This window comes from Chenopodium album, chromosome 4, assembly GCF_948465745.1.
Source record: "Chenopodium album chromosome 4, dcCheAlbu1.1, whole genome shotgun sequence".
Lineage (NCBI taxonomy): Eukaryota > Viridiplantae > Streptophyta > Magnoliopsida > Caryophyllales > Amaranthaceae > Chenopodium > Chenopodium album.
Genome location: NC_137837.1, coordinates 79,987,485 through 80,003,305, shown reverse-complemented (window position 1 = coordinate 80,003,305; position 15,821 = coordinate 79,987,485). Strand labels below are relative to the sequence as shown.

The 15,821-nt window shown below is 35.0% G+C and overlaps 2 protein-coding genes and 1 pseudogene across 5 annotated transcripts; 1 reads left to right on the top strand and 2 right to left on the bottom strand.

Annotated features, from left to right (window-relative positions):
• The first annotated feature begins 555 nt into the window (after positions 1–555).
• On the top strand, positions 556–8,213 carry LOC145629510 (protein DNA-DAMAGE INDUCIBLE 1-like). 3 transcript variants are annotated; one of them, XM_081682130.1, is made up of 17 exons: positions 556–729; positions 843–949; positions 1,038–1,070; positions 1,170–1,303; positions 1,503–1,611; positions 2,015–2,131; positions 4,005–4,070; positions 4,198–4,260; positions 4,354–4,398; positions 4,818–4,879; positions 5,314–5,407; positions 5,764–5,856; positions 5,935–6,004; positions 6,101–6,171; positions 6,251–6,314; positions 7,215–7,240; positions 7,941–8,213. In XM_081682130.1, exons 2-17 carry the CDS (start codon positions 884–886, stop codon positions 8,067–8,069), a joined length of 1,242 nt encoding a protein of 413 aa, XP_081538256.1. In that variant the 5' UTR covers positions 556–729; positions 843–883; the 3' UTR covers positions 8,070–8,213. The 3 variants fall into 3 exon arrangements, with proteins under 3 accessions (XP_081538256.1, XP_081538255.1, XP_081538253.1); XM_081682129.1 differs by having other exon boundaries at positions 814–949; XM_081682127.1 differs by having other exon boundaries at positions 556–742.
• A 111-nt stretch (positions 8,214–8,324) lies between these two features.
• Positions 8,325–10,223, bottom strand: LOC145629511 (BTB/POZ domain-containing protein At1g55760-like). The gene is made up of 3 exons (XM_081682131.1): positions 9,534–10,223; positions 9,319–9,437; positions 8,325–9,192 (listed from the first exon to the last, which is right to left on the bottom strand). Exons 1-3 carry the CDS (start codon positions 9,796–9,798, stop codon positions 8,590–8,592), a joined length of 987 nt encoding a protein of 328 aa, XP_081538257.1. The 5' UTR covers positions 9,799–10,223; the 3' UTR covers positions 8,325–8,589.
• A 2,983-nt stretch (positions 10,224–13,206) lies between these two features.
• Positions 13,207–15,555, bottom strand: LOC145627490 (uncharacterized; annotated as a pseudogene). Its single transcript, XR_014111398.1, has 5 exons — positions 15,069–15,555; positions 14,869–14,998; positions 14,612–14,703; positions 13,746–13,832; positions 13,207–13,644 (listed from the first exon to the last, which is right to left on the bottom strand). The product of XR_014111398.1 is annotated as an uncharacterized LOC145627490 (transcript).
• Positions 15,556–15,821: the final 266 nt, after the last annotated feature.

Below are 15,821 nucleotides of genomic sequence, written 5' to 3'. Positions count from 1 at the left end.
ACAACCACCTTCTAATACCTGATTTGTTGATTTTTATAAATTATCTTTATATATAGGCTTAAATATTCATTTTTTAAAAAGTTAAATACTATTATAGTGCACATCACGAACTCATAATATTGCTAAAAATAACTATTGATAAATACTTAGGGCCTGTTCACATTTACCGAACTATATTTACGGGAGAAGGAAATTAGGAATTGAACCGAACTGATTGGAGTTGAACTTAAATTACATTGAAGTGACAGACCCTTAGTACAATGATGAGATTTTTGTTTAGAGATAATAAAGAGTGTTTTAAGGTATAGTTTTTTATTTTATTATTATTTTTTTAATGTATAGTTATTGGATAAATTTATCTTATATAGGTGTTGTATCTGTCTTGGAATATGTTTGTCCATGGTAAAACAAAGAAAAAGAAAAAAACTAAGAATATACAAAGTACTACTATTAATATGATTTTTATTGAAAAAAATTCAGAAATAATCCATAATTAATTTAAGGGTAGTTGAGAATTAAAGAAGTAATCTTGGAGAATAAGAAAACAAAGCACGGTAGACTTTCTGAGTAGTTGTGTGTTGGAACTTGGTACTCGTACTTGGAAAGTTGGAAGGAAGGAAGGGTCTTTGTTTTGTTTTGTTATTTTAAAAAAAGCAAAAGAAAAAAGGTTGAGTTTTAGAGGGTGAGTGGGAAGCTCAGAAAAGAAAGTGTACGACAAGAATTAACAAGGTGAAAACCAAAGGTTTGCCAATATTTATACTCGTACTAGGATTAACTTTGTAAACTTGAATTCTTAGTAATTATTTTATTCAGGTTTTGAGATTTGGTAAAATTGACAACAGATTGAATTCGTTTGAATAACAACAACAACAACTAGAAGAAGATGAAGATCACAGTAATGACCGCCGATGAGAAATTCATCTCCTTAGATGTCGACCCCGACGAAGCTGTAGTTTTCTCTTAAACCCTAATTTCTGAATTCAATTTCAATTTTTGCATTGAATTTCTGACTAATGGATCTTGATCCAATTTCGCAGGTCGAAAATGTCAAGGCTTTGCTTGAAGTCGAGGTACAAAAACAACCACCAGTCTATCTATCCCTGTTTATTTTAATTTGATGAAATTGAATTGTAGTAGAGTAATTGTTTTTGATTGATTTGGGGGAGCAGAGTGGGGTGGTGTTGCAGCAGCAACAATTGATGTACAATGGCAGGGAGATGAATAACCATGACAAACTCAGTGTACTCGGTGTTTGCGATGGCGATTTGATCATGATGCTTTCTAATGCTGCTCCTCCTTCTCGGTACTTTCTTTATATCATTGCTCCTTTTACAACTACATTATTTGAATTAGGACTACAAACTCTACTCTAATCTTATCATGGAGTTTTCACTCTTATAATTTGTGGACCATAAAATATTTAACAAATTCGGCTTTAGTTTTAAGCAATGTTTGATTCATCACAAATATGTTTAACTTATACTTGTCCTTTGCTCCTGTAGTCCATCTTCAAGTGACCTTGCCCTCAGTCCTGATGGTTCTGCTGTCAATCCTGCTGCTTTTCAGCAGCAAGTTCGTGGAGATTCTAATCTCATGGCTCAATTGTATCAGGTATTCATGTCTTCATATCATCTTCTTTCATTAGATACCAATTGCTACACAACTAGTGGACCAAAAAATATTTAACTTTTGATTGCTCTCTTATCACTGTGTTAAGTTGTGGAATTGGAACTATTATTCTCGTTTTTAATACTTTGTCCTTGTAAACCTTTATTGAGAAAAATTAGTGATTTAGGCTGCTCAATTAAATGTAAATTAATTGTTGTATTCTTCTTGTTGATTGCCATAGAAGCATTATTGTATTGAGAGTTGATTTCTTAGCATGAAGTGACAACATAAAGAGCAAGTTCACGCATGAAAATCAACTCCCAATACATATCTATATTATACTTGCGTAAGTTTCTTCCTTTTTTATTTTTTATTTTTTGACCTTTGTGTGCTATAAAACTTGCAGAGTGATCCTGAACTTGCTCAAGCCATATCTGGGAATGATCTAAATAGACTACAGGAGATTTTGCGGCAACGCCATCATCAAAAGACAGCTTTGAGGCAAAAAGAAGAGGAGGAACTTGTAAGTAGACTCTCTTTGTAGCTAGCTTCAACTATAATGTCAATTCATGTGATTTCTAATGAACTTTATTCAGTGGTAATAAGGAGATGTTTGGTTTGTAGATTTTAGGTATGAGTAAAATAATCATATCCGAACAACAATCAGACGCAAGGCGTTTTAATCAAATTCCAAGCTCATAATACCCTGGTTTCTTTCTTATTTCCAAACCCGTGCCACTTTGTGAACCACACACCTCGTAGTAGAGCTCAATTGAATAGCTATTCCTCCACAACTACTTGTCATTGTACTTTGCCATGTTGTGTTCGCTTAGATAATGTCTGATTTATAAGTTGTGCAGGCACAATATATAAGTGTAGGATATTTTCAGTTAGACTGTACCTATTCAATGAAATGGTGTTTATTACTACTGCCTTGATGGCTCCATTCCCTAATGTAAGGCACCTTGCGCTGTTAGTAATGCAATTTTAGATTTACATTTGACTACTAGTTTGTCATTATCTACAAAACAACATCAAATCCATAATCCCAATAAAATCAGGTCGGCTCCCTGAACCAAAGATAATATCTCCACTGTATGTTAACAAGAATCCTCTTCCTCCTTTCACTTCTATCTAGTGTGCAATCCTATATCTCCATATCATTCTCTACTCCTTTGAGTCCTCTCATCTTAACCATCTTTGGCCTCACTAAAATATTTTTAAATCCCCATAATCTCAATTCTGCACTTATCTTCTGGTGGATGTCGTTGACATCTTACATGCCCTAAGGTGCTCTTGTATCTAATCCTCAATGCTTGCAACTCCAACCTTCCTCCATATTTCTTTATTCCCTATCTGTTAAGATGCTTCTACACATCTATCCAATTTGATCCTTCCTATATGCCCAATTTTCTGACTTGTACAACAATGCTGGTCATATCGAGTAATGTTTTTCTTTCGACACCTATAAATAAGCTTTCTATATAGGTCAATGAAATCGGTTGTAGAACTTGAATCTGTCATTAACTTTTTTGTAATAAAATGTACAATTTGGATTCATATTGGAGTAAGGGGTAATCTCATGCTATTTTGTTTTTATAACTTTTAATATATTATGAGAGAATTTTATTGTCAAAGCTCAAATTTGCTAAGCAAAGTGCCTAGGAGTAAAAAAATTTGTGAAAGAATTTATTTGCACGAACTTTTGCTAATTACATTTTCCCTTTTTCTGTGTTCGTAGAGTTTTAGCCAATTTGTCAGTAGACCTAAGTTTAGTAATGTTTTCTTTGGATCTTTTGGTGTATCACTCATCTTGTAAGGGTGATGCATGATACATTCTACATTACTCAGCTTCAGGATATGGTGTCTGGTAGGTGTCTGAGGGTCAGACTAGGGTTTCTAATGAAATTTCTATGTTTTTGGGCCAAGAATGAAGTGTAAATTATACACATGTCTGAGGGTCAGTTATTCAAATTAGGGGCTCTAGGTAAAATAAAGAGTCCAAGTAACATAGCTTACACTTATGCATTTTAGTCACCTACTCTCAGTTCCTGGTTACCTCTGGAAAATTTAACTAGCTATTGATGCTGAGTATGCTGAACTTTCTTGCCAGTGCCTACTGAATTTGAAATTTTGCTTCTAGTAGAGTATCATGTATCATGACTGAGGTCAATTGATGGGTAATTCCTTGCTGCATTAAATTTTTATTGTTTACTGTATTGATGTTGCTTAAGAGCAAAAATCCGAAGTATGGTAGTGAATTACATAGGATAGCAGAATCTAGAAATTCTGTAATGAGCATTATGGTTGGAGTGAAATATCTTTCATCATTTATAGCTGTAATCTTGTTAGGTTATTGTGTTTGGACATTGATCAACATCTTGTTGTTTTGATAGGCTTTGCATTATGCAGACCCTTTCGATGTGGATGCACAGAGGAAGATTGAAGCTTCCATTCGCCAGGTAAGACATTTAGTATCTTCTTGTGGAGTATTTGAACTTTTCTAACTCTATCTAGCATAATTTGTTTATAAAGGCTTTTATGGATTCTCGTTGTGACTTTCTGCAATTTTGCTGCTTTCTCTCTTAGAAAGGAATTGACGAAAACTGGGCAGCAGCCATTGAACACAACCCTGAAGCTTTTGCTAGAGTGGTACGTTTTTATATATTTTATTTCTCTTAAGATTCTATCTGGATATAATTAATTTCTTCATAGATACTCAAAAATCCTTGTCTAATTTTACAGGTTATGTTGTATGTGGATATGGAAGTAAATGGTGTCCCAATAAAGGTACTTGCTAGTTACTACATGGTGTTTAGTAAGGTTTGGGTTTGGGGGGGATGTGTAATGAGTTTTGCTCATAAAATTTAAAGCTGATTCAAAGAGAATAGGGGAAAAAAAAAAATCCCAAAAGTATCAGTTTGATTCAGGTCCTGTTTTATCACTGCCTTTTGTTTTAAAACTTTTGCTATTAACCTATATTGTGCAAGTTTATGCTGATTCTGTTCACCACCCTACCATAGCTGTGATTTTTGATGTGTGAAAGAGGCTAGAATTATCATATGAAATTGAAAAAGACCTATATTTTTGAAGGGTTCCTGTTTATCTATCAGATAGTTTCTCTCTTATCTCTGTGCTCTTTGGAGTATCTTTTGGTGTTCTTAACCTGACTACAAAATGTTCACAAGCAATTATTGATTCTGTCTCAGGCATTTGTTGATAGTGGAGCCCAATCAACTATAATATCTAAACGTTGTGCAGAGCGTTGTGGGTAAGTTTCTTCTACGGTTGTATTAACTCCTGCTAGAACATGGTCGTGCTATGTTTCTAGTGTTAGCAATACTCCTCTACCAATATATCTCTAGTTAATATAAAAAACCTTTTTGAGGTTTGTATCAACAAGCACCAAGCACAAGTACCATACTGTAGAACGTATCTAACCCAAGTGCTTCTGTTGGGATGCCTATGGCTGTTTTGATTGCATGTAGGGCTTGTTGCTATAAAAGCATTCTTGTTAGGTTAACTTTATTGTGTTTGCATTGTCTTCAATTATTCATGATCAACATTATAATTTTTCTCATCCCAAGGGTCTTGTCATTAAGTGTATTATGCATAATGTGTGGTGATAGGGAATGCGAATTCCTTGTAATGAGATTTTAAGACTCTCCAGACTTATGTTCGTTCTGTACCTTTATCTCACTCCAGACTGTTGAGGCTGTTGGATGAACGATACAAAGGTATTGCTCGTGGAGTTGGTCAGATGGAGATACTAGGTCGGATACATGTAGCTCACATCAAGGTAGTGGAAGAAAAACTTTCTATTTGAGGATTCCCTCGTTGTTCTTATTATTTGTGTGTTGGTGGCCGTGGTGCACATCTGTGCATACCCTATGCTTGTTATGTGAATCCGTATTTAGCTTTGTAGAAAAAATTGTGGAGGTGGTGGGTATCTTGCTTATGAAATGTGTGCATGGAAGTTGTTCCCACACCACCCTCCATAACCATTATTCTAAAATTTAACTAATTATGTCGGCTATTAAACATTTGACATGAACTGCAGTTATCATCTGCTTTTGTAAGTTTTATTCTGTATATTTACGTTGGTTGCTTAATTTAATTTCATTGTTTATTTCCATTCCCTGTGGTCTTTGGAAGATTGGGAATGTGTTTTACCCTTGTTCATTTACAGTCCTTGACTCAGACAACATGGAATTTCTCTTTGGTTTGGATATGCTTCGTAAACATCAGGTAATTTTCTTTGGTGTGTTTTATTTTCGACGTTTCTTCTCCTTAAGCTGAATAAATCTGACTAGGCTTTCTTTGCAGTGCATAATTGATTTGAAGGAGAATGCATTAAAAGTTGGTGGAGGAGAGGTTTCCGTGCCATTTTTACCTGGTTAGAATTTTTGGTTCAATTTACATAAAAAGTTTAGTTAGATGATATGTGGTTTTTTTATTTTTATTTTTCTTTGATCTCTCATACTATTTTCAGAAAAGGATATTCCTTCTCATTTTCTGGATGAAGAGAGCTTTGCCAAGCAGGCTTCTAGTTCAGGGGCTCCGGTAATGATTCTCTCTTTGTATTCTATTTGCTTCTAGTATTGTTTGTGTTAATTTTATTGACTACTTTGGGATCTTGTAGGTTTCTTCAGGAAGCAAAGACACTAGAGATATTCCAAGCGCTCCAATCGGAAGTCAATCTTCCGGTAAGTTATTCTAGTTAGCTGTATAATCTGTGTCTATGTTATTATCGTATTATATTAAAAGGCTTTCTCTTTCATGTCTACCCCCTACACAATTCTCTACTACTACCAAAGGGCCACCTTTTGCCACGTGATATGCACACATATTCGTATAAAAATAAGACAAATGGGAGCCTTGCCTACGAATACTCGAATCCCCAACTTCTGGCACATCAACATCTACGATCTAACCAATTTAGAAATTGATGACATTTTAAATCATCTACAGACAAAACGTTTTTGTGAAAGAAGGAAAAAAAAGGTATAAGAAACAAGAAATAAGTTAATCACAATTTAAATACTTAATAAGGTGACCTTTTCATCCTTTCCTATCACTATAAGAAACAAGATAGTATCTGTAAGACTTGCAACTTATATATTGAGTTATCTGTAAGTTAGAACTTGGGAGAGGAACCTTTTGGTGGTAGATGTATTTCTTAGAACACATCAAATTGAAAGCCTTTCTGCAGATCTGTATCAGAATATATTTAATTTCAAGTCTTGAGCAAATTTGAAATATATTTTATGAACTTTAAATGCAAGAGCAAGTCTTTAGAGTCAAACACACACATCAGTATTTAAAATTGATAGCAATCAGATATACAATGAGTATGCTGTCGTGCAGCTTATCTTTGTTTTTTTGGTGGCTTCAGTTAGCTATGTGCACAATTATCTCTTCTTCGAACTGGGGTCTTTGAAACAATATATAGCTTGTATCTAATTACTTTAACTAGCTGTGCCGATATTACGATGTTTACATACACAATTTCTCTCTCTCTCTCTCTCTCTCTCTCTCTCTCTCCATTTGTCTTGCTTACAAGTATCTATTAATGTCCATTAATTTATATATAAATTTCTTCTCAGGAGCTGCTGGTGGGAATCCTGCTCAGGTATGTGCAGAAACCTTTCTAACCCTACCATCTAGTTATTGAAGTTTCACATGATCGAAAACCATAGGTCCTTAGCTGCTGCTAAAGTGTTGTGAGCTTCTAATGACTATAGTGCTATTCATCAAACATTTAGTCCTCTTTTCTGTTTTTTTGAGGCCCAAGGCCATTACCACAGGTGTACATGTTTGGGGCCTGGGGTTTGTTCTACATGGTGTGAATACATAGCAAGAACCCCATTGTTTCACCTCTACATGTCTTAAGCATGAGTGTAATCTCATTTTAGGCTAACTTGATTGTTAAATCTTGTTGAAATGCTTATCAAAAAGCCTGTTTGTGACCACATATCACCCAAATTCATCTTTTTCTTCTATTTGTTCACTATCTTCTACAGTGAGCTATATTGCTATGTTGATTGAGTCTAAGTCTGCTATGATGCTTGAACATGTCATGTTACAATTTATTCATTTAGGATAGTTAGTAGTCCTCAGTACACTTTAGTATGTCAACATGAACTGCATTTAAAGAATCATTGACATGGTAGTTTAATTCTTAGATAAGTATTCAAAACAGTCTCACTTGGAATATTAAAGTATCCATTAAATCTCTCTCTCTCTCTTTTTCCAAAATAGTATTCCGACTCTTGGACAAGTATGTGAGGGTATAGAAAGCTGAATCTGAGTGATTTATGTCTCTGCTGCAGGGTCCTGATTTCGAAGCCAAAGTCGCAAAGCTTGTTGAGCTAGGATTTCCAAGGAATGATGTTATACAAGCTCTCCAGCTTTTCAATGGCAATGAAGAGCAAGCAGCCGGATTTCTTTTTGGAGGTTGACAAGAATTTAATTCTTAAATCAATACAAAATTGTGGTATCTAAGACAACAGAAAATATACTCTTGGTATTATTGTTCAAAACATTTTGCAAATCAATTGTGTACGATTCATATTTATATAATTTATAATAGTTTTGTTTTATCATTAAGCGATAACCGTCTTGTAATGGGTGGGAGATGAAGAAAAACAAAATGATGAAATGAAACATATATCCAAGCATTTTGCCCATTTTATGAATATGACAGTATATGCCCTATTAGTTGCCATATTACCAAAGTTATTTCTAACAGAAGATACTCTCACTTGCCAAATCAATACGCTTACAATCTTGACTCTTCAAAGTAGTATTATATACAGTAGCTGTAAACATATGTTTACATTCATACCAAACACAAAGAAATCAGTACTCGAATTGGGTTTAATATGATTGATTCAAGATCAGACATCATGTTGTATGTACATCAACACATGAAACAATAACTTAATTAGCCCTCCTGGTCCATCAGGCATTACCAAAGAATCAGAAACCTTTCCAGGTAGCAAGAATTTCTTGGAAGATTTCGGCAATCAGTTCCCTATCAGCACATTGAAGGAACACATTGAATTCATCGCGAAGATCATATATCTTTCCAAACTGGACCAAATACCTCATACAGCTGCTTTTAAGCTCAGGCAGCTGGTATAGGGAAGCATTTTGGAGTCTTTCTAGTACATTCTTGGCGTCAATGTCCTCAAGGAGGCTGACATGACACGCTTCTTTGAGATCTGCGATGTCATACTTGTCAGCTGCACGGAGGAGGGAGAGGCGGTGATGCAGAAAATCCTTGTGCTCTATGCAGCCGTACAGGTAACTGAGTAAGGCTCGGCATGAATCAACTGTCATGTCTGATATGTTTATGGTGGAAAATTCCTTCTCCTGGAGGTCGTGAGAGAACATGCTTTGAAACACCGGGGAGCGTGCAGCTAAAACTGCCCTGTGGGCTCCAACACACCCATCGGACGTGTTGATCGTGATGTCTGTGTAGATGCCCTCTGTCAGCATCCGTCTGAGGCCGCTGAGAGCTGAGCTGTTAGACCTCCTGCTGCTTGAACCTTCTGCCCAGATGGAACAAGGCTGCCCACCCTGCAATTTCATTTTTCACCTCAACAAACAAAAATCTCTATGTAATTGTACTATCTACAGCACATGATACAGTCTAGAGGCAGTTTTTTATGAGACATACTGTTACTGATTAATTGAAATGCTTACTTTTGGAGACGAAGTCTTTAAGTCCAGAAATTCAACATCAATGATGAATTTCCCAGTAAGTGGAACGTCGATAGGCCAAACAAAATCGTCGTTGCTTTTGAGCTGCTGGTCTGTTATACCTGCACTGACAAGATGGATCTTATTATAAATGGAAAGAATCAAATGATGATAAAAAAAAAAAGATTGAAATGTGCACGAATAAGTAACAAACATACCAGGGTGAACGAGGGGCTTGCGATCACCAACAGAAGACAAGACGCGGATAGAAAAAGACGCGATGGGAGGATTATCTCTGGTGAGATTGGAAACCTCAGGATACAACTTTAACATCAACACTCTATTCTTCTCTAAAGCCAAGTGCCAATTCCAAAGACCAATCTTAAAAGGATCAGAGCGACGGTAAGTGCAGGAGGAGAGGTTTTCGATACGCCATTGAGCGAGGCGAGAGGTGGTATGAACACGGTAAGCAGAATCCTTCATTCTCCACCCAGCTGAAGAAGAAGCAATGACAGCAGTGATGTCATGGATGCAATCAAATATACCATCAAACAACTCTCCACCTCCTGCCTTTCCCAGCTTTTCTATCTCTTCTTCGTCCGCCACAACTGCAGCTTCTTAATGCATGCTCAATCTCTTTCTAACTCACATAACACTACTCTTTACTCCATCTATCTTCTCTGTTATAGATTCTTTATTTATTCACAAAGAAAGAAAGAAAGATTCCCTGATTAATATTATTCATTCATTAAGGTTATTGTTGGACCCATAATATTAATCCCCACTTGGATTGTGCTTTCGGGCACGCAATCATTCATTTTGAGATACCATTTTCGTTTTTTGCTTTACGTCACTCTTCTTTCAACCCTTTGCTTCCAGGCAATAGCCTTCCTGAACCAACCCCTCTGTTTTTCAGACATACTCATACAGTATGCCTTGTAGCTACTTTTATCTATCTTTTTTTCTAGGGGTACTATGGTCGTTTTACAACTTTATTATTGACTAGATATTTTTTCCTAACTCAACTTAATTATTTGTCTTGAACATCATTAAGAGGTCGTTCCATTCTAGAGACATACAGAGTACTATATAAAATGGGATAAGAGTGCAAATTTACACCCGAGTGTAGAATAGACATTAGATATTAAGTGGGTATCAGTTATATTTAAATGAGATTTGTACTCAACTTTTGCAGTAGTAAGCCTCAAGTTGTAGTTAAAGGAAGGTAAAGAATTTTGCTTTTTTTGGTTTAGGCCTTTGGTGGCTTAGAAGCAAAGTATCATACAATTAACTTTATCAGTCTTCATTCTAGAAATCCAAAACCTCATTTCCATCACATATCCAATAATAATAATGAAACTAATTAAACGAATTAATAGTAGAATTACATACATTAATACTCTATCCATATTGATTAAAGTAGTAAAGATTGAGGTTGTAAACATCAATGGTTTGATAGATGAATGTAAGGTAAGGTTGCATCAAAATGGCTTGTGAAGAAGGGTTTAACAAAAGCAGAGTGACATGTGGAACCATGGCATGATATCATAATATTCAGGGTAAATGGTAGCTCACCTTTTTCTTGACAAACCAATAGAAAACGACCATTGAACCAACCAAAATCTAACACTTTCAGCAACAACCCATTAATCAATGTGGGCCATCTTCTTTAATTGACTAATTGCTGTTTTAAGTTTATGTGGACCAATTCTCTGTAAGCGTCTACATAAAGACATTTGGAGCTCAATACATCTTAATCAATCCAAACCATTCATACATGCATTTTTCCCTAATACATCTTAATTTGTTGTTTATTTTTAATTAATTCACATATTTATCATCTAAACAAAGGCAAACATAATGAACTACTACCGCTTATATTTAGTTTAGACAAAATATATTCAAAAGATAGGGGAAGAACACATTCTTATGTTCACATTGTTTAAATTGGATTTTTGCTCTCTAATTTTGATGACTTTTCTCTCTATATCTTCTCCAAAGTTGAGAGTATAATTTTTATATATTTAATCCATTCACACTTATTGCTCTCCATATATATATATATATATATATATTTTCAAATACAAGATGAAGGAATCCAATGTTTAAAATTTTGGTAATACATTGCAATGAAAATACACAAGTTAGAGTTGAAATATACTCGGATTACTTGGACATCATACCACAAATTTAGGAACAAAATTACGCATCAAATTCATCATCACTCACTCAAACCTTATTACAATCTTGTACCAAATGAATTGTGAGTAGTATTGGGACAACATATTTTATATATATGCGTATCATCTCCAAAACCAACTTTTAAAATAAGATATCATACTACTTACTGTTAACAAAATCTTTGTATTAAAAAAATACATTTCGTATGATTTAAGTTCCCCATTATATGGATAGAAAATTGATTAGTAAATAGAGTACGCCACATATGAAGATTTGGAATCATTGAGAATCTTCTCACCACCACTTTAAGAATTTTTTTTTTAACAAAAAGAAGGCAAATTCCTGATTGGAGAGAAAAGGCTGCTGCATAAGCAAGTTGACAAAAAAGAGAGGAATCTGTGAGTGCTAAAATACAGGAGTACACAATACATGTCCCTGTCTCTGAATCCTTCAACCTACATTAAATCTAAGCCATCACCAGATTTTTCTAATCTATAAAGGTGATCCAAATCAACCAGTAATAGTACTAATTTATATAGTGCACTAGTCCATCTAATTAGATGTTTAATTTCAATTCATGTAGACTAGACTCCACAAAAACATTGATTGCATTCAATAATAGAGTACATTACAAAAGTATTTGTTTTCAATATAAGTATTGATCGACATACATGTAGTTTTCAGCTATATAATAAAATATTATCTTATCCTCTGGAAATGTAGTATGGGTACAACAAAATCATGGAGAAGCTTAATGCCAAATGTATGCATAACATTTCACATGTCATTTTCAGCACCAAAATAAGTATGGCTATAAATGCATAAGATTATTTACTGTGAGATCATCTTATTTGTCATTTTGCCTGTTTTCCGGTGATGTGCAGAAAAAGCGAGATAGATTGAAATGGCAGAGTATGTCATACCAAGTTTATACTCAACTTCCACCAAACTTCAACAAGACTTTCTATTCAACTTAAAAGTTCAAAAACAGACCTTAAATGACTAATCAAATACAGAGTGTCTCCTCCTGGATCGGAGCATACGCGACACTTCTTCTGGACAGTGGACTCCTGATATCAGAAACTGTAGTACTGTAAATAGGTAGCGAGAGCACTGACCGTTTTAATGAGACAAAGAGCACTGCCCAATTTAGTGCTTTTTTTTTTATTTTTTATTTTTAGCTTGGACTGTAATTGGCCTTGCCATCTACCTGAATAGTGAATACCCCTATCCATATTGGAATGGTATTCTACTGGCCAAAATAGTCCTTGTCACATAATATCTTTGTGTCAATCTCCCAATCTTCTCTCATCTTCTTTGCATTTGCTGATTTTCATTACATAATTAATCAGCAAACAAATCAGACACACAACCAACTTAGTACAAATTTTGAAGAAAGAAAAGAAAAGAAACACTATGTAGGAAACGAAAGCAAAACAAGGTAAAAGGTAGCCCAAAACACAAGGCCAGAACTCCAAGAATGAGGTTCATATTCAATTCAGAACTGGCTACTCAGCACCTCCATCATGATAAAGAAGCTTTAACCTCTATCCTATGATTTTTTTTTGCTTTTTCAGAGACTTTGCTTCAGCACTTGAGTGTAGAGGTGGCCAACAATCCATAATCTGAACTACAGAAGCATATACTTGCGATGTAGTGAGTTAATGTTTACTAATGTGATTGTCAAAAAAATGTTTACTAATGTGTATATTACATGAGAATTTGACAAGTAGGATTATTTAAGGTCTCTGCCACAGTGCTACATAAACAAAAAAGATAACTTTGTACAGGATATTATACATTTTCCAGCTTAAATTTTCAAGTGAAAACAAAAAATTTTACATTCAATATCCCTCTATTATCTGAAACACAGAGAGCCATTTAAAAAAAATAAAAATGCATGGAAACATCTAGACTTCTTTTAAGGACAACACTGGAATCTATTGCCATTACGCTTCTTCTTTTCAACAACACAGTCACCAGTCACCACTTACAGAGATATACAGACAAGGAGAAAACGAAGAACACAACAGATTCAGGTCACGCAGAATCTTTTGCACGTAATATCTTTGAAAGCTCCTTTACAATGGGCCTCTCTTTTATATCCTGCTCATTCTTGAGGTGCCACTTCTTTGAAGTGTTTTCAGCCTAAAATAGCAAACTTCTAGTTATTAGTCTTATTACACATTTACACAAGCATAAAACAAAAGCTTAACAAAATAAACTCATCAAGCAAAGCTAGTATGTACCCAATCTTTCAGGGGGTGCAATTGCTCTTTGATATTCTCGAATTTTGGCCGGACTAAATCCCTTCCCTTTGTCCGAATATCATCAGTCTGTAATGTATTAATTTCATGTAAGCAAACAAATCAAAGAAACATACTACTCTGTATCTCATAAGACCAGGATTCCAACAGGTTCAAAACTTAAGTCCAACTTGACTAATTGACTTGGCTTTAATGTAAAAGATCTATGTACATAATCAGATAGAAACTAAAACATTAATAAGGTTCAAATGAATTTTATGGCAACGCTAACCTAAACAGGCATTATCCATAAAATATTCACTAGCAAGCTTTTTTCAATTTGTGTCAATTGTTGCATCAGGCTCTAAAATGTACCTATTGTGAATTTGTGATAATAATAAATATTACCCTACACTTATATCCCTGATCATCTTAGGTTGGAGACGTTGGACTCCTCAAAATCCCGGATCCACAATATTGGACATGGTTGAATCAGCACAAACTCTAACAGTGAGCACATCTAATATGGAGTCTACATACAAAGGCTCCCATTTAAATGATTTAGTAGCCGACAAGATAAGCTTTTCGTCAATAAAAAAGGATGCAAATATGCAATCTTTCCAAAAGTTGATGAGCAATTGGATTGTGCTATATGATCTTTCTTAAGTACCCTTAATTCCTGTCAGAAATATTATTATAACCATACAAAAGTCACATCAAAATCACCATTATCCTGGTACTTGTTCAATCTAACAAGTATCCTTGGAATAGTTTGAAATATCAATATCAAGGCTTTAGGAAGGAAATAGAACATGTTCAAGAATCAAGATACACAAATGGTTGCAAGAAAGAGAAATTGAGTGAATTACATTATGAAGGTCTAGCTGTGATGCAAAGAATCCGAATGTGAGCGCAGCACTACCAAAGATAATTGCAGTGGCAACAGCAAAGGCTTTCCCAACTAGAAGCAAAAATAATCAACAATATTACTAAAGAAATGGGCAAAGAGATTGATTTATCCAATAGTTTGACAAGTTGGAGTGAATGCAGCATGAGGTTTGGTAAATCAAATTGAATTTAAAATGAATAGAGAATGAAGGCAAGGAACAAGGAAAAGAATGCATACTGTGTGCAAGACCTTCGGCTGCAGGCCTGCAGCTCTGGCTTTATCAGGATTGATGTGTGTTTGATGTTGGAGGCGCAACTCATTGGCTGTTGATGCTGTAGCCGATAACTGCGCTGTCGGCAACTGCCACCTGCATACACACCATGACATTGACTATATATATCTAAAAAAGAGATCAACACATGAATAAAAGAGAGAACCTCTTTGGACCAAAGGTAACTTGGGGAAGAGAGAGAAAGCCAGTGAGAGGATTCAAAACATCAGGGGAGACAGATGCTTTTGTGGATTTGGGAAGTGCCCATTTTGCCGAAGTTGACAGTGATGAATCAGAACAAACCTCCGTCCGATAAATCTTCGCCGGTAAAGAATGACGGAGAATCTCCGGGAGAATATCCGGAGATTCCGAATTTGAATTTGAATGAATTGGGGTTTTGGATGATTTCGTGGTTTTCTCAGCCAGACGACTTACGGCGTGTTTAGATTCTTCGAAGAAATAGGCTGCTTCCTTCCCCGCCAATCTCCCCGCCAGAAAACTCATTTTTTTTTTTAGAATTGATTGAATTGAATTAATTTGACGATCAAAAGAAGGGGTTTCGGTTTTAATGGTGGAATTTCCGATTAAGATACTCTCTTTTTTTTTTTTTTTTTTTTTTACTAAGATTAAAATAATGTAGGAAGATCTTTCTTCCCAAGTTATTTTTGATCAATATTTTTTTAACCTTAAAAATTCCACTTTTTCTTTAGAGCATCTTCTTTCCCATTTCCCAAGTTAGCTTTGGTCAACATTTAATTATGTCACTCTCACTGTCTTTCATTTCATTTGGGTAGAAAATAAACATAAATAAGTAGAGTATTTGACCACACAATTTAGGTAAAATTTTGGATGGAAGGGTTCATACTTTTGTTTTTCCATTCATAACCAAAAATCTAAATGCATATACGTACAAATTATG